General features: G+C 37.5%; 1 protein-coding gene across 2 annotated transcripts in view; it reads right to left on the bottom strand.

Moving 5' to 3' along the window:
• Positions 1 to 19,292, bottom strand: part of GPSM2 (G protein signaling modulator 2) — a 49,905-nt gene extending 30,613 nt beyond the window's left edge. The window contains exons 1-2 of one of the 2 annotated variants that reach the window (XM_069599437.1): positions 18,978 to 19,292; positions 3,736 to 4,038 (exon numbers count right to left, since the gene is read on the bottom strand). In XM_069599437.1, coding sequence (XP_069455538.1) covers positions 3,736 to 3,791 — 56 coding nt within the window. In that variant the 5' untranslated portion in view covers positions 3,792 to 4,038; positions 18,978 to 19,292. The remainder of the gene's footprint in view (positions 1 to 3,735; positions 4,039 to 18,977) is intronic. The other variant, XM_069599438.1, reaches the window with a different exon arrangement.
• Positions 19,293 to 19,509: the final 217 nt, after the last annotated feature.

Below are 19,509 nucleotides of genomic sequence, written 5' to 3'. Positions count from 1 at the left end.
TGATGCTACATTAAAAAAATTAATAACCAGTTCCATCCAAATCTGACTTCCCTTCAAAGGCTTATATACTAATTAAGAGTAAATGATGGGATTCAGGACTTAAGATCAAAGCAAGAGTGCCCTGCACCTTCTCCACTGCGCTGTCTCCTGTGGCTGTCGACTGGCCCACTGTGACCCCTAGTTCCACCTTCTGTGTGTTTTAATTGGGCATAGATCCTTTTATCACCAGTCCTAGCTGCCATAAACAATTTTCATCTATCCAGTCTACCACATATATCTAGTTATTCTAGTTTACTTTGTCAAAGGGAAAGTGCAAAACTATCTTGCATTAAATTTAAATTCTGATCGGTAACTTGGTTTTAAAAGTGATTATTCTATACATTATAATAAATTTCATCCTCAAAATGATGCTGTGAGATGGGTATTATTATAGAAGGGGAAAATGATGCTCAGTGTCCTGCTTAAGATCATACGATGGCAAAACTGAGAGGTGAAATCCTGTCTTTGTCTCTAAATCCAGTGTTCTTTCTACCACTCCACATTACCTCAAACTATTCTTCAGAAAGAATATTATTAATAACTATATTTACCTAGCAAAATTGAAAAATTCAATATTAAAATTGCATTCCCTCACAACTTAATTGCAATAGCCTAATTTTTACATTAAAATATTGAAATGTTTTTCTTCAAAGTAACAAGTATAAACAAGGAAATTTCTTTGTTTACTTATATAATTTACTTATAAATTATATAAGTAAACAAAGTATAATATATAAGTAAATAAAAATATTTACTTATATTTCTTTGTTATACTTAAACAAGTATATAACAAGCTAAACAAAGAAATATAAAACTAGAGAAATTAATATAATGAACCTGATATATCTACCTTTCTACATCAACAATTACCAATATATGATACATTATCCATATATATTTCATCTTTACTTCCACTCTCACTCTACAACTTTTGAAGTAGATTCTAGAAAACATAGAATTTCATTTGTAAATATTTTGGTATGTACCTCTAAAAGATATGGATATTTTCAAAAAATACAATCACAGTACTATTATCAATCCTAAAAATTTAATGATAGTTATTTAAAATCAGTTGAACACTTTTTAAAAGTTTAGAAACAAATCCCAATTTTCTGTCAGTCTCCATTTCTCTCTACCTTCATAAATAAGTTGCAAAATATTTCATAAAGCATTTTGATATCTCTTAGGAGGTTTCTTAGTATCTGAAGAATTATTCCATGTCAAAATTTACAAACACATTGTGCCACAGAAACTCCTCCAGGGATAGACAAGGACCTCGATCAAAGAACCCGATGGATAAAACATTACATGCTAAGTGTTTACCAGAATAGAAAAATAACCTATACAAGGACATGACATCTAAAACAAGGGATACAAACTATTACCTGCAGTTATATACTAATCCAGTCAGTACACAGAATGCTAATTTTACAGGACTGACAAAACCAGAGATTTGTTTGGTGTAGTCTTACTAAAAATTGTTAAAAGTTTTACATTTCTTTTATAGGTGAAGTCTTATATCAATATATAACCATGTTTGACCTATGCTATATCATGATAAACAATAAATCTGAGATCCTCCTATAGGCACAGGTACAATCCACTCCTCATCAGTTGTTACAATATTAAAAACATGGAAATATATACACTACCATATGTAAAACAGAGAGCCAATGGGAATTTGCTGAATAACTTAGGGAACTCAAACCTGGCCTCTGTAACAACCTAGAGGGGTGGGATGTGGTAGGAAGTGGGAAGGAAGTTCAAGAGGAAGGGGACATAGGTATACCTATGGTTGACTCATGTTGATGTATGGCAGAAACCACCACAATATTGTAAAGCAATTATCCTTCAATTAAAAATAAATTTCTTAAAAAAGAAGTAAGCCACTCTTGAAAATATTTAGCAAGAAAGATAAACATCTTACTACCTGTCTTATTAAACATTTTCAAGAGTGAACCATCAAGCTCATTTGATGTTTATATCCAATGCAATTCAAAGGACATTCCATCAAATGTGGAGCCAGACAACAAGCTAGGCATCACGGCTGCCCAAAGGGAGCCAATAGTCAAAGTGGGGAGTGGCAAAGGAGGAGGAGACAAACACATGTAAACAGGTACACTGAATTTCAATATAGTTAGTGCTAAGAAAGAGAGATGCATAGGATATGTGAGCACAGAGAGGGCACTTAAAATATGGAGTTCAGAAACACTTTCCAGAAGAATATTTTTGAGCTGAATTCCTAGATATTGAGTAGAATTACTAAACCAAGAAAGTAGGAAGGGCATTCAAGTCGTAGGGTGTAGCACGAGCAAGGGCACTGAGTCACGTACAGGGAACCAGAGCTCAAAATGCAAAGTGAGGGATCAGGGAGTAAGGATGAAGGAACATGTAGAGGCCAGGTAACGCAAGCTCCTGTGTCCTACGTTAAGCATGGCCCCGCCCTGCAGGTGACTAGAAGCCACCAAAGAGACTATGCAGAGGTTGCATGATTAACTCTGCATCTGCAGCCTGAGCCCTCTGGAGGCAAATTTAAAAGCGATTCCAAGAGGCCAGAATGGAGAATGGAGGGAGTCTGGAAGGAAGATGATGGGGGACTGAACTTCCACACTGGTGGAGAGAAGCCAGATGGATAAATGAATCTGAGCAGCATTTAGAAGTAAAACTGGCAAGACTTCACACTAGACACAGAGGTTTCTGGAACTATGCCCCAGAGGGTAGAGCGAGAGCATTTCTATTAAAAATTCATTTAAATCATACTGAATATCTTCCATTTTCTTTCATTTGAAACTTTTAAATTGCAATAAAAATGCCCTCAGCTTACCTAGAGAAACTTTCTTGGCACCATGTCCTAACATGAACCATCAGCTCCAAAGCAAATGATAGTAAATCTCACTATTTCCTATGCAAGTGCTAAGATACCTAAGGTTTGGTATCAAACATCTTCACTCATTAGGGATAAGAATGCTATTCAAAGCTAGAAGTTCTGATGTTTATTTAATATTAACTCATAACAGTTTTGATAAGGAATCTATTAATATCTAATCACCTGATAATTAAGTCTTCCATTCTAATATTGTGTTTATTTTACAGTTAAGGACAATGAGCCTAACTTCCAAAATAAATGTTAAATAATGATGATGTACATATTCTTGGCTTTGTTCCTAAATGTCTCAGAAATATCATTAATATTTTACTACTAAATATTAAACTGATTACTAGTTTATCATGTTTAGAAAGTACCTACCCATTCCAACATTAACATTCCAACATTCCTTTTCTTAAAAGTTCATTTATAAAAGGTCACTATTTAAAAATTGTAACACAAAAATTAGGTCGTTCAGCCAACCACACTATAAAATCTATCTTCTACCCTCGAAGATTTAGAAATATATTTCACTTTTATATTTGCATTATAAAAAGAGTAACAGTTTAAAATAACTAATCAGAAACTCTTCCACAGAACATTAATAAACAAACTATAGAATATAATTGTTCTCTACTACCATTTTCCTACAGAAAGGATATAAAAACTTACTACAACCACAACAACAACAAAAAAAACACTGTTTAAAGGAGATACTAACTATGGCTAGTATATTTTTAATATTTTCATATTTAAATTTCAAATGATCAGAGTTAAACACATGTTTAAATAAGTATTAAAATTACCCACTAAGAAAGCAGCAGTCTTACCTGTAACGAACATGAAAAGAATGGTCTTCTCTCATGCTTATCAAATTTTCCTCCATCGAGTCATATTATAAGCTGGGTATACTAAGAAATTATTTTATTTTGTGCCAATCCAGCTCTACAATGTAGAACTGTTGCAGAACATTGTCCGGTTAGTATATTAATGAGTTGGTGTTAATACATCCTAAGCTCCTGCTTCTTCTTTATTAATAATGAAAGGAGGTCAATGTCAGACAGCTTAAAGGTTCAAAATGTGTCCCAAATCCTTGCATCTCTGGCCCTTTCAGCAGCACTTCAGCAACATTTCTGCAAAAGGAATACAAATGTTTTGCTTGAAGTCCTATTTTCAAAGAATAACACATATACATCCAGCAAAAGCAGTTAGAGGGAAGTTTATAATAATATAATCTTACCTCAAGAAGCAAGAAAAACATCACATAAACAAGCTAAACTTGGATCTAAAACAACTAGAGAAAGAAGAACAAACAAAACCTCAAGTTAAGGAAGGAAATCATAAAGATTAGAGCTGAAATAAATGAAATAGAGACAAAGAAAACACAAAGATCAATGAAACTAAAAGCTGGTTCTTTGAAAAGATAAAATTGATAAACCTTTAGCTAGACTTATCAAGGATAAAAGGTTCGAGAAGACTCAAATCAGCAGAATTAGAAATGAAAAAGAAGTTACAACTCACCCCATAGAAATTCTAAGGGTCATGAGCGACTACTATGAACAATTACATGCCAACAAAATGGACAAGCTGGAAGAAATGCACAAATTCTTATAAAGGTACAATCTCCGTAGACTGTGAACCAGGAAAAAATAGAAAATATGAACAGACCAATCACAAGCACTAAACGTGAAACCATTATTAAAAACCTCCCAACAAACAAAACTCCAGGACCTGACGGCTTCCCAGGCCAATTTTATCAAACATTTGATTCTTTGCGACCCCATGGACTATACAGTCCATGGAATTCTCCAGGCCAGAATACTAGAGTGGTTGCCATGCCCTCCTCCAGGGGATCTTCCCAACTCAGGGATCAAACCCAGGTCTCCCACATTGCAGGTGGATTTATTACCAGCTGAGCCACCAGGGAAGCCCATCAAACATTTAGAGAACAGTTAACAACTATCCTTCTGAAACTTTTTCAAAAAATCACAGAGGAAGGAAAACTTCCCAACTCATTTTATGAGGCCACCATCACCCTGATACCAAAACCAGATAAAGATACCACAAAAAAAGAATATTACTTTTTATGATTTTAAAAAAAAAAAAGCTCTCCAGAAAGTGGGCATGCTGCCAAGTCGCTTCAGTCGTGTCTGGCTCTGTGCGACCCCATAGACAGCAGCCCAGCCAGGCTCCCCCGTCCCTGGGATTCTCCAGGCAAGAATACTGGAGTGGGGTGCCATTTCCTCCTCCAATGCATGAAAGTGAAAAGGGAAAGTGAAGTCATTCAGTTGTGTCTGACTCCTAGCAACCCCATGGACTGCAGCCTACCAGGCTCCTCTGTCCATAGGATTTTCCAGGCAAGAGTACTGGAGTGGGGTGCCATTGCCTTCTCCGAAAGTGGGCATACAGGTTACATAACTCAACATAATAAAGGCCATATATGATAAGCCTGTATCCATTGTTTTCCCATCTAATTGCCATGAAGTGATGGGACTGGACACTGGAAACAGTGACAGACTTTATTTTCTTGGGCTCCAAAATCACTGCAGAATGTAATTGCAGCCATTAAACTAAAAGATGCTTGCTCCTTGGAAGAAAAGCTATGACCAACCTAGACAGCATATTAAAAAGAGAGACATTACTTTGCCAACAAAGGTCTGTCTAGTCAAAGCTATGGTTTTTCCAGTAGTCATGTACGGATGTAAGAATTTTCCATTAAAAAAGTGCCAAAGAATTGATGCTTTTGAACTGGGGTGTTGGAGAAGACTCTTAAAAGTCCCTTGGACTTCAAGGAGATCAAACCAGTCAATCATAAAGGAAATCAGTCCTGACTATTCTTTGGAAGGACTGATGCTGAAGCTGAAGCTCCCAAACTCTGGCTATCTGATGTGAAGAACTGACCCACTGGAAAAGACCCTGTTGCTGGGAAAGATTGAGGGCATGAGGAGAAAGGGATGACAGAGGATGAGATGATCAGATGGCATCACTGACTTGATGGACATACGAGTTTGAGCAGCTCTGTGAGTTGGTGATTGACAGGGAAGCCTGGTGTGCTGCAGTCCATGGAGTCACACACAACTGAGTGACTGAACTGAACTGAAGGAGACAAAAGACCCGTACTCTGAAAACTATAAGATGCTGATGAAAGAACTTGAAGATGACATAAACAGATGGAAAGATATACCATGTTCGTGGATTGGAAGAATCAATGTTGTCAAAATGATTATACTACCCAAGGTAATCTATGGACTCAATGTAATCCCTATCAAATTACCAATGGCATTTTTTCACAGAACTAACATAAAAAAAATCTCAAAATTTGTATGGAGACACAGAAGACCCCGAATAGCCAAAGCAATGTTTAAAAGAAAAACGGAGCTAGAAGAATCAGGCTCCATGACCTCCAACTATACTACAAAGCTACAGTCATCAAAACAGTATGTTACCAGTACAAAAATAGAAATACAGGCAACAGAACAGGATAGAAAACCCAGAAATAAGCCCATGCACCAATGGTGAATTAATCTATGACAAAGGAGTCAAGACTACACAATGTTGGAAAGAGTCTCTTCAACAAATGGTGCTGGGAAAACTGGACAGCCACATGTAAAAAAAAAAAAAAATGAAATTAGATCATTCCTTAAGTCCATACACACAAAAAAGCTCAAAATGGATTAAAGATCTAAATGTGAGACTGGACACTATAAAACTCCTAGGGGAAAACATAGGCAGACCACTCTGACATACAACATAGCAACATCTTTTTAATCCATGTCCCAGAATAATGGAAATAAATGCACAAATAGACAAATGGGACCTACTTAAACTCAAAAGCTTTTGCACAATAAAGGAAATGATAAACAAAATGAAGAGATTGGGAGAAAACATTTGCAAATGATGCAACCAATAAGGAATTAAGTCTCCAAAATTTACAAAACAGCTTATTAGGCTTACTAGCATCAATACAAACAACCCACTCAAAAAATGGGCAGACCTGAGCAGACATTTCTGCAAAGAGGACGTACAGATAGCCAATAGGCACATGAAAAGATGTTCAACATCACTAGTTATCAAAGAAATGCAAATCAAAACTACCATGAGATATCACCTCACACCAGTCAGAATGGCTATAAATCAAAAAATCCACAAACAACAAATGCTGGAGAGGGTGTGGAGAGAAAGAAACCCTCCTGTACTGTTGGCAGGAATGTAAACTGGTACAGCCACTATGGAGAACAGTATGGATTTTCCTTAACAAAGAGCTACCATATGACTCTGCAATCCTACTCCTGGGCATATGCCCAGAGAAAAACATGGCCCAGAAAGATACATGCACCCCAATGTTCACTGCAGCTCTGTCTACAACGTCCATGACATGGAAGCAACCTACATGTCTGCTGACGCAAGAACGGATAAAGAAGATGTGGTGCACATATGCAACAGGCTACTTCTCGGCCATTAAAGACTGAAATAGGGTCATCTGAGGCACATTGGGTGGGCCCAGAGAATGGCATACGGAGTGAAGCAAGTCAGCCAGGAGATAAATCAGACGACATCCCTTACGTAAGGAATCCAAAAGAAATCGGGCCAATGGACTTATTCACAAAACAGAAAGAGACTGACTCATAGACTTAGAAAATGAACTTATGGTTGCCAGGGGGAAGGGACAGTTAGGGACTTTGGGAAAGTCACGTACACACTGCTGTATTTCAAATGGATAACCACCAAAGACCTATTGTATAGCACACGGAACTCTGCTCAATGTTATGTGCCAGTTGGATGAGTCGGGGGGTTGAGGGGGAATAGATACATGTATATGTATGACCGAGTCTCTTTGCTGTTCACCTGAAACCACCACAACATTGTTAATCAGCTATACCCCAAAACAAAATGTTTTTGGTGTTAAGAAAAAAAATTAAACATATATGCATCTAATAAGGGAGCACCCAATATGTAAAACAAATACTAATAGATATAAAGGTAAAAATGAATAAGAATACAATAATAGTAGGAGACTTTTCAACACTCTACTCACTTCAGTGGACAGATCTTTCATTCAGAGAATCAACATGGCAAAAGAGGTACTCAATAATATAACAGAGTAGTTAGATTTAATTGATATTTTCAGGACAGTACATCCAAAAAACAAGAATATAGATTCTTTTCAAGTGCATATGGAACATTTTCCAGGACTGATCACATACCAGGGCATAAAAGAAGCTTCAACAAATTTAAGAGTATAGAAATTAACTCAAGTATCTTTCCTGACCATAACAGCATGAAATCAGAAATTAACCACAGAAGAAGAAACGAGGAAAAAAATAATTACATGGAGATTAAACAACATGCTACTAAAAAACCCCAATGGATCAACAAGGGAATCAAAGAGGAAACTGAACTACAACCTTTAAGGTAACAGTTAAGAGAAACAAGGTGAAAATAAAATATATGTGCTTACATAAATAAAATTATACATATGTGTGTCTGTGTGAGTATGTATGTATTCCTGGAATCCAGTGTTATAAACAACCCCATAGGTCAGTTAGTCCAACATATTACTACAACATTCCCAGAAAGGTTACAAGGCAGCTAATCCTAATTTTGAATAGTCCTTTTAGCAAGCTATTCCATATTTTGAGCAATCTTTCCATTTCTATCTATTTCTCCCTTCTACTGCCATCCAGTAAAGCCTAACACCTTTTCCACATAACATCCCTTTATGTATTCCAGCTATAACATAAACTATAACTAATAGACACTCACTGCTTTGTCAATTAACTATAGTTAGGATAGTAGGGAACAGAGCAGGAGGAGAAAGGTAGAAAGGATTAGTCTAGAGGGACTTCCTAGAGCAAGTGAGGTTTTCATATCAATAACCAATGTGGCATATAAGAAACATAAAATATTACTCCTCTTATCCTCTCTCTTGGCCAACAAATGAAGCAGTATCTTAAGAAAGGAGGAAAAGATAGGTAACGGTTATTAAACCAACAAATCTTCTCTTTTTCCTTTTGTTTAGGATTCCATTGCACTTTTTTTCTTTAATAAAATCCATTAAGGGAACTGGGCTTCCCAGATGGCACTTGTGGTACAGAACCCACCTGCCGCTGCAGGAGACATAAGAAATGCAGGTTCAATTCCTTCAATCCCTGGGTCAGGAAGATTCCCTGGAGGAGGGTAGGGCAGCCCACTCCAGTATTCTTGCCTGGAGAATCCCATGGACAGAAGAGCCCGGCAGGCTATGGTCCACAGGGTTGCAAGGAGTCAGACATGACTGAAGCGACATGGCACGCAGGCACATTAAGGGAATTAGCATATTCAGAGCAAGAGCTCCAAAGTGCATTTAAATTACACAACAGCTAAACTGTCAATTAAACTGTTTTTCACTACCACTTTGAGGTTTAGGTTATTTATAGTATGGGGCAGAAGGTAAGGTATTAGAATTAAGTTAAATTATAATTTAATTGAAATATTTTTCCAGCTGTGGTATCATAATGAAATCCCCAAGCTCACCAAGTATTAAAAAAAAAAAGTTAACTTCATACTTATTAAAATATAAGTATTTAATTAAATTAACAAATGTATATAAATGGTGCTGCAAAATACCTTACTTGATTAGGACTGCATACAAAACTGTAAAAAATGTAATTCACCATTTTACCAAGACAATTTATAAATGGTTTTACTATTTTCATGGGACAGTATCCCCCAAAAGTTACTCTTAAATTCAATCTCTGTAACAATTAAGTAGTATTTATCTTCCATTTAGTCACTGAACAAACAAGTAATTCTTTTTTTTTTTTGCCACTTTATTTTTTTTAATTGAAGGATATTTGCTTTACAGAATTTTATGGCTTTCTGTCACACATCAACCAGAATCAGCCATAGGTACACCTCCCTCCTGAATCTCCCTTCCATCTCCCTCCCCACCCCACCCTTCTAGACTGTCACAGAGCCCCTGCTTGAGTTCCCTGAGTCATACAGCAAATTCCCATTGGCTATCTATTTCACTTATGGTATTGTAAATTTCCATGTTACTCTCTCCATACATCTCGCCCCTCCCCCTCCACCCCCCGCCCCCACCCTATGTCCTTAGGTCTGTTTTCTATGTCTGTTTCTCCACTGCTCCCCTGAAAATAAATTCATCAGTACCATCTTTCTAGATTCCATATATGTGTCAGTATATGATATTTATACTTCTCTGAGTTCACTCTATATAATAGGTTCTAGATTCGTCCACCTCATTAGAAGTGACTCAGATGTGTTCCTTTTTATGGCTGAGCACTACTCCACTGTATATATGTACCACAGCTTCTTTATCCATTCATCTGTCAATGGACATCTAGGTTGCTTCCATGTTCTAGCTATTGTAAACAGTGCTGCAATGAACATTGGGGTACATGTATCCTTCTCAGTTTGGGTTTCCTCAGGGTATATGCTTAGAAATGAGATTGCTAGGTCATATGGTGGTTTTATTCCTAGTTTTTAAAGGACTCTCCATACTGTCTTCCATAGTGGCTGCATCAGTTTATATTCCTACCAGCAATGCAAGGGGGTTCCCTTTTCTCCACACTCTCTCCAGCATTTACTGTTTGTAGACTTTTTGATGATGGCTATCCTGACTGGTGTGAGGTGTTATCTCATTGTAGTTTTGATTTGCATTTCTCTAATAATAAGCCATGTTGAGCATCTTTTCATTCGTTTGTTAGACATCTGTATTTCTTTGGAGAAATGTCTGTTTAGGTCTTTTTCCCACTTTTTGATTGTGTTGTTTGTTTTTCTGATATTGATGTATGAACTGCTGTGTATTTTGGAAATTAATTCTTTGTCAGTTGTTTCCTTTGCTATTATTTTCTCCCATTCTGAGGGGTGTTTTCTCACCATGTTTGTAGTTTCCTTTGCTGTACAAATGCTTTTTTAAGTTTAATCAGGTACCACTAGTTTATTTTTGTTTTTATTTCCATTACTCTAGGAGGTGGGTCATAGAAGGTCTTGCTTTGATTTATGTCATCGAGTGTTCTGCTTATGTTTTCCTCTAAGAGTTTTATAGTTTCTGGTCTTACATTTAGGTCTTTAATTCATTTTGAGTTTATCTTTGTGTATGATGTTAGGAAGTGTTCTAATTTCATTCTTTTGCATGTAGCTGTCCAGTTTTCCCTGCGCCACTTATTGAAGAGGCTATCTTTGCCCCACTGTACATTCTTGAACAAACAAGTCATTCTTTATTCAATGATTCATGTTGCAAAAATCTCTAACCAGTTTATTAACAATATGTTCACTCATGCTCCACATGGAGTTAACAAACTCACTGCATAATTTTATATATTACTAGTACAACACTAATAAAATTTACAATAATATTAAATCATAAATTTTTCATTAAGATAAGAAAACTTAATGACAGGACCAGGAAATGGAATGGAAATTACAGGTTTGAAAGAATATTAAGAAGTCATCAAGTTTAACTTCCACCTCCATTAAGACTTACAACTAATAATTTACAAAGAACACATATGCCCTTAAAAGCACCTCCCAGGTTTAACAGCAATGCTCCAAAAACCACACTACTAACAAAATTGTTAACTTACAGCATTTTTTGGTCTGACTATAGATAAAGAGAAAGCATTAAGTATTTTCCATATCCTAGAAACTGACGGAAGCATGTAGACTGCCTCATGTCTAATTACCTGATTCGGAAGTCAAAACAGGCAAACTCCCCAGTTACATACCCAGTCAGACTTCTAGACACTGTCCAAGGTATGCAATTAGCTGCTGCTGCTAAGTCGCTTCAGTCGTGTCTGACTCTGTGCGACCCCATAGACGGTAGCCCACCAGACTCCCTGTCCCTGGGATTCTCCAGGCAAGAACACTGGAGTGGGTTGCCATTTCCTTCTCCAATGCATGAAAGTGAAAGTGAAGTCGCTACAATCAGAGTAAACAATAAATCCCAGACTTGATATACTTCACTGGCAACAAAGTATCTTCAAACTAGGTGACTAGGAAAAACGGGATAGACAGTTACAATTACACCTGATCTTTGAATGGGTCTGAACTCCACAGGTCAGGAGAAAGTGAAAAGTGAAAGTGAAGTCGCTGTTGTGTCTGACTCTTTGCAACCCCATGGACTGCAGCCCACCTGGCTCCTCTGTCCATGGGATTTTCCAGGCAAGAGTACTGGAGTGGGGTGCCATCCACACTGTTGGAGAAGGGATAAGATACCCACTCCAGTATTCTTGGGCTTCCCTTGTGGCTCAGTTGGTAAAGAATCCGCCTGCAATGTGGGAGACCTGGGTTCAATCCCTGGGTTGGGAAGATCTCCTGGAGAAGGGAAAGGCTACCCACTCCAGTATTCTGTCCTGGAGAATTCCATGGACTGTACAGTCGGTGGTATCACAAAGAATCGGAAACGACCGAGGAACTTTCCCTTCACTTCACTTCACAGATGTAGAACCATGGATACAGAGGGGCCAAATGTCAAATTATTAATGGATTTTCCACTGCAAAAGGAGTCAGCACCCCACACCTCCATAGTTTTCAAGAGTTAACTGTGTATTTCTTGTCCTTATTTCGATTTACTGGAGAAGGCAATGGCAACCCACTCCAGTATTCTTACCTGGAGAATCCCATGGCCAGAAGAGCCTGGTGGGCTACAGTCCATGGGGTCACAAAGAGTCGGACATGACTGAGTGACCAACACATACACATTTCAATTTATTTAAACTATCTACTCCTGACTGTAACCTAAATGCCAATAACTTTTGGTCTGATTCTTTCATTCATGTATCTCTATATACTAGTAAAACCCATTTGATAATAAACATAACTTACTTTTCTTGCCTCTAGGTTTGATAATTTAAATTCTTTAAAATTCTCTTATCTTAATAATTCCCTCTAAAGTACAATACTCAAATTCCCCAAATCCCTTTCAGTTGTGATGTTTCAAATCAGACATAGTAGCTGTTTATAAATTAGAACTGGAATAAATATTGAGGAAGGATGAAGGACATATTTAAATAAAATTCTTCCACTTTTGAATTCAGGGTACAGGTTAGAGCAACAATACACATCATAGTGCGAATGGGATAGCGAAGTAGGATGCCGAAACATCCTCTTATAAAATAAACTCAAGTAACTACCTTAGGTAAACTACTTTCTGTCAAATTAGGTATCTGTAAGCATACACTAATTTATTTGTAGATGGTCTAAATATGGCTTGTCATCTGATCCATCCATCTATTTCTAGTTACATTTTATCTGAAGGATATAGAGGCAACACGATGGCAAGTGTAAGGAACAATGCATGTAAAATTCAGAGTAGGAAGGTAAAAGCAGGAAGTTTACTTAGAGTATGCAGAGTGTAAGAAAAAGCAACAGCTATAGTAAGCAAAGTCCAACAAGAGTTCAGAGCTTGATTTCAGTGTGGCAGGTGTTGAGCCAATCAAAGAAAAATTACTCTGCCATCAGAATATAAGACTGATGTGAGAAATCAGTGCCTAAAGAAAGTGCAGTCAGGATCAAGAATGACTAGGTACTTGATTAAGTAACCTAGCTAAGAGTACCTACAGAAAAATGAAAATAATGCCCTATGGCTTGAAGAGGGGCAAAGGTCAAACAGTGACAGCAGCTTCCAAGACTTCCAATTATGAGGACAGGTGCAACAGTAGCAGTACGCACAGTGACTGGCGAACTGGACTGTGAGAGCCATACTTCAGAGACGAAATAAATGGAATATTTACATCAAACTTGTGCTTGGTAAGTGCTATATGTTCACAAGAGACAAAAAGATATCAAACTTCAGATAATTTTAAAGCAGGTAAAACTTGATAAATGGGGAAGGATGGGGGTGGGGGAAGTAGAATGAAAGACTAATATTTCTTAGATTAAAATTTGTAAAGTACCGATGAGATTCAAATGTTAAAAACTGTGATGATTCAGTGGCAAAATTAAAGAGAAATTGCTAAGGGATAGAAAAATAAGGCAATGCAAAAAAAGTCTGATTCTTTATTCAACATATTTTCTACCAATAATATAACTGTTGCATAATACTGTGAATTAAGCATAATTTCAGATTATACACATCTGTGTATCTATATCTATCTATACTGTTACATACAGTCTTAGTGTTAACTGATAACTGTCATATATATCCAATGTAAATTACATAATTCCAAATTAATAAAAAAAAAAATAATAGTGCGTAGTAAAGCAGATCATTTCTTTCTCTATCATTCTGGAGAAAATTTGCCAGAGTATGCTGTAAAAGCTGTATCAATAAAGTTTTCTTTCCGCAAACATATAATCCTAAATTACTTACATCAACCAAGGTTACATCTTATTGCTAACCTTTAAGTTTGTAACAATCAACATAAGTCTATAAGATGTTAGGCCAAGTTAGGTTAAAAAACAATAACTAACAGCGTAACTGCTTACTAAATATATATTTTATTACAAAGATTTTCTAATAAGCTGCTTGTGACCACTGATCAGCAAAATAAAAAGAATAAATTCAAAGAATAGATTAGAATAATAGTTCTAGATTCCAGGTAAATCTATATCTTAAAGGCACACCATCAGTCAGAAGAGTTCTTATTTATTTTGAAATTAATCCTCATGGATCATTTTGAAAAACAGCAAATACATGCAAAGTCAAAGCACTATTGATTTTAAACTCTTGCATTTATTCTTGGCAGATCAGAACAAAAGAAATTTCGGTTCAGGGCTGTGAACATTACAAGGCAAAACAATGAATCCAACGATTTCACAGTGGTATAATCCAAAAACAGTTTTAGTAATAGAGGGATTCCCCATCATAAAGTGGTATAATCCAAAAGCAATTTTAGTAATATAAGGATTCCCCATCATAAAGTGGTATAATCCAAAAGCAATTTTAGTAATATAAGAATTCCCCATCATGTTTTCAAAGGCTTACACCTAAAAGTTCCCCATTCTAAACAACTAAAGTATACATAACCTTCCATTTCAGTGAAGAATATTTATATTTCTATCCATCATATAAAGCTAAAAGGACTTCAGAGAATATGCTCCCTGGATAATCAAAATACTAAAAAAAGTCATACATGAAATTTCAAATCAGATACATACTAAAACAAAATGGAATCTAGAAGAAAGATTTGACTAGTTCAAGCCTTCATCTCAGCTGTTTAAGAGTGAGGAAGGACCAAGTGTATGAAGCTACTTACAAGAGACATGCTGAATGTTCGTAGTGAACAGAAGTTTCCAACAGTCTCTACATGAAGCGCTACAGATATGATCATTACTGCACAGGCAGCCTCCTAAGTGTCTTAGGGTTTGGCAGCCCATGATAAAACAGAAAGAAGCTAAATACTGAATATTTTCCTGAGGGGAAGGTGATAGACTAGAAAGGGGCTCTATTTTTAGATTATATATGGAGCCAATAGGAATCATGCCAGTGACCACGCTAATCATTGAAACTGCTGAATGGGATATATGAGGTAGTTGCCTAAAAATTTCAAGAACCAAAGGAAGTTTCTTTTATGCAACAGCTCTAACCTTGGTTACCTTTTCCCCCTGCAAAGCAGTTAATGAATCAAAAATCCTATTTCAACAAGACTACTTACTTATATTTAAAAATATAAATATGTTCAACTAAAGGAGAAAAGTCTCATCTGTGTTCATTAGAATAAAATTAGTAGTTTTCTCCCTATTACTTGGTCTTATTTCTCCTCAAAGTGAAGTCCAGAGTTTAGAAATAATGTTAATTTTCCCTCCTATAAAAATTTTGAATATACTGTACTTTTAATCATTAGTAAAATCAATAACCTTTTGGAGGAGTTTCAATTAAACATATAAGTGACCTTTAGTTAATTATTGTAAACATGTAAAATTGGATACAAAGCAGTATTTTAATATCAAGGTTATAGAAGACACAATGATAATTTTTTTTTAATTCTAAATTCAATCAATTCCAATTATATTTTCAGTACATTACAAATGACTACTCAGGTTATAAGGCCAGGTAATCACAAGAAAAATGTCTGCAATCCAAAAACCCTATGATTCACATTAAGCCCCATTTCCTTAAAATAAAAATACCCTAAATATATACATTAATCCTTGTCCTTTCCAATCTGTACCTTTTGCTAATAAATAAGTTATTGGATAAACAATGCAATTAATAGGAGCTCAAAGACTACAAAATAAACATCATCTTATGAACACAATACTATGACAGAAAAAAAAGAAATACTTATTTGTAAACAACGGGGAGAACATAACTTGGAGAAAAACTGGTCACCAAGTCACCAGAAAATATGACTCACAGCCTTTTACTACTACCAATATTGGTCAGCCATCAGCTTAAACCAATTAATACATGTATGAAGAACTAAATAGTGAAAGAGAAAAGAAGTGGTTCCCTCTACTGAGCCTTGTTCTTGAATTAGTAAATGACAATGAATCAGTTCTCTTAACAGAAAAACTCCAAAATGACAAAACTGGTTTCAAACACATTTTTAAGGAGAAATAAATCCCAAATGTAAAATGATTATATATGCCTTAAAAGAATCCCTAGAGCGTTTGAATTCAGAATTCTTCACAGGAAAATATAACTGCTTTCTCCTTCCAAAAGTTATCACCATTCTGTGTGAAAATGTTTCTATTCAATTCAGTAATGTTTTGAGATGATACTGGAAGAATAATTCTAAGTTAAAAGGACTAAGAGAAGTTTTTTTGAAGCAAGGAAGTCTGTTCTGCAACTTGAAGGATGGGTAAACCTTACTACTAGGTAAATTGAGAAAAGGCATTTTAGTCACGGGGAAATGCTCACACAAAAGCAAAGGGGGTGTGACTGTAGAGAAAGTGTGCCACTTTCTGGGGTTAGGAGTCAGAAAAGAGAAGTCTAAGAAGGTACTAAATTGTGAGGGACTCTGAATATACATGTGGCTGAAGGAGTATTTGGCCTTGTATTTGTATGATGAGAAATCTTGTGATTTTTTCAACGAAGGAACTGAAAAGTTGGACCTGTGTTAGGAAGATAAACTGACAGACAGAAGAAAGTTAGTTCAAAAACTCCAGAAACCATTATTGAAAATAAAGCCTTCTCTCCTCCTCTCACACCAAGCAAACTGCTTTGCACAGAATCGATGTCCAACAAACTTTTTTGATTTCTTGCCTGAAGAAGATAAGAACTGTAAAGAGGCAAAGAATCGTATGGTAGTGAGAAAACCAGACTTGAGTACATTTCTGCTCCACAGTAAAAAGGATATTTATATTTATGTAAATAACTCAGGAAGAATCTTACTCATATTTTTATTGTTTTTATAAGGACAATTAGAAGGACATTGAAAGTGTTATGTAATTTATAAAGTACTGAAAGGAGAACAGCTGTCCAAAAAGAAGGGCTGAAGTATTTCTGCATAGTTCACAGCAAAACACATCATATACAGGCATCTTAAAAGTGGGATTATGTCTCTACAAATGGAATCCAGAGACCTGGAGATTTAAAGAAACACACAGAAGCAGCTGGGACTTGGCCATGGTTTGAATCTCTGCACAGTGACTAGTTACTTAAATGATCTAGTTAAACTCTCAGGGTTGGTTTGGCATAGTGAAACTTATCCAACATGTGTCTTGGTGATTAGAGATACGATTTACAAAAAGCACCTCAATGCCTGCCTCTGGTACTTAACAAAAGTACTCAATATAGTAAAATAATCATAATTGCCATTGTTATTTTTAAAAATCACATGCCTATTAGATTTAGAATGCTAGTCTAAATCTATGTCATGTTTTCAATTTTAAAATTCCAGAGATCTAATTACAAAGTTTTTATCTTTTAGGTAGATTAGAGGCATTTTATGCTTAAGAACAAGGCCATTTTAAAAACTACTTTATTTTATCTTTGTTTTAATTAGCCTAGTACCAAGTCTGAGATTTATATTAAAACTTTGTAACACTGCATGTCTGATTTAATAACAGAAGTTATACAACTAAACAGCTTATCCAGCCAAAGAGGATTTGGAGGGAATGCCTTCTAAAACAGTAATACATAACTTTTTACTCTGTATCAACTTCAAGGTAAGCTGTCCCTCCTCCCCTGAGCCTCCACACTACACATACACTCACACGTCAACCAAAAGCGATCTGCCCCCTTTAAACGATGATCAGTGACTTCTAAACCGTCAGCCAACGCTGCTTCTTGAATAACGACAAGCCAAGCACAAGTGGCATTTATCAGGTAATCGCACAGGTGACTATCAAGCCGGAAATCTTCCCTGCACCCTTCTAAAGTGGCAGCTTCAAAATTCAGCTTCCCACACAGGCCACCAGAGACTCCAATACAACCCGAGTGAAAGGAAAGCCAAGAATCTACTTCGTTTAATTCCACGGGAGGGTTATATTATACATTAAAGCAAATAAAATTTCCACCCTTAGTCGTTTTCTTTAAGAGTTCAAATGATACCAGTTTAAAAATGAGCTAACTGGTTACCATTAAACAAGGAAACTATAGATTTCTTATTATTCCAAGATACTCTAGATTTTCAGGAAAGGGCTTTCTTGACATTCAATGCTTACTAAAACTTTTTGCAGCAACTACCAATTTCTATGGTAAAGCGACAGGTTGATTTCCCCAGAGTCCATTAACTTCAATATGGTAAACGCAGGTGTCTGACAAAGGCTGCCTGCTCTAGACAGCAAACTCACCACTTCAAGAAACGCCATCCTTCTCGGATTTAATTCCACGGGGTTTCGCGCTTTTGTTACTCACACTCAGAATACGTAAGTTGTTCTCGTATCGTACTGTCCTTTTTATTAAATGAACAAACTAGGGAAAAAAGCCCTTAGGATGTACTCTAATTTTTAAATGTCCAACCTGAAAGAAACTGAGTGCTCGACCGGAGCGGGCTACTCCTCACCCCGAATTTCTGATTTCTCGACTTGCGTCCCCGCGACCACTCCAGCCCCCTCCTGACGCGAACAAAGGAGATCGCCCCCTGACCGTGGACACAGAGCCCGCCCCCCACTCACTCACACGCCCCGCTCCCTGTCACCTCCCTCCGTCTGGCGTCCACAAACGCCCCTCAGAACTCACCTCCCGGGGGCCGGCGAGTGTAGGGAGCGCGGCGGAGACGGCGAAGCTGCAGCTGCAGCGGCCACCTGCGCAACAGGCGGGTGGCAGCGGCCGCTCCCGCGGCAGGTCCCCAAGCAGAGGCACGGCGGGAGGCCGGCGCGCGCCCCCCGCCCCCAGGTCACGTGGGCCAGAAGTCCCGATCCCTCCTCACCGCCCCCAGCGCCGGCCGCCACGCAAGGGTCCCGCAGCGCCGCCCGCCCGCTACCGCGCCCCCCGTCTGCGCCTGCGCCCAGCTCCAGACGCTCCCATTCAAACCGACAACGCCCCGCGTCTTTCGGACCCGCCAATGGCCGGCGGCAGGCGGGGCGATCGGCGCGCTGCCTCCGCCCCCCGGGCTGGGCTGGGCCTGCGTGTCAGGTTGAGGGAGGGCCTGTGGGCTCTTAGTCCCTCCGTTGCTCAAGGGTCCGTCCTCAACCACCAACCGAAGTTATTAATACTTTCCTGCCCTCCCGTTTCTTCTTCAGGCACTGGCGAGTGGGCGAAAAAATATCGT

The sequence above is a fragment of the Ovis canadensis genome, chromosome 1 (assembly GCF_042477335.2).
Source record: "Ovis canadensis isolate MfBH-ARS-UI-01 breed Bighorn chromosome 1, ARS-UI_OviCan_v2, whole genome shotgun sequence".
Lineage (NCBI taxonomy): Eukaryota > Metazoa > Chordata > Mammalia > Artiodactyla > Bovidae > Ovis > Ovis canadensis.
The sequence above is the reverse complement of the archived record's forward strand: the minus strand, read 5'-3'. Positions and strand labels throughout refer to the sequence as shown.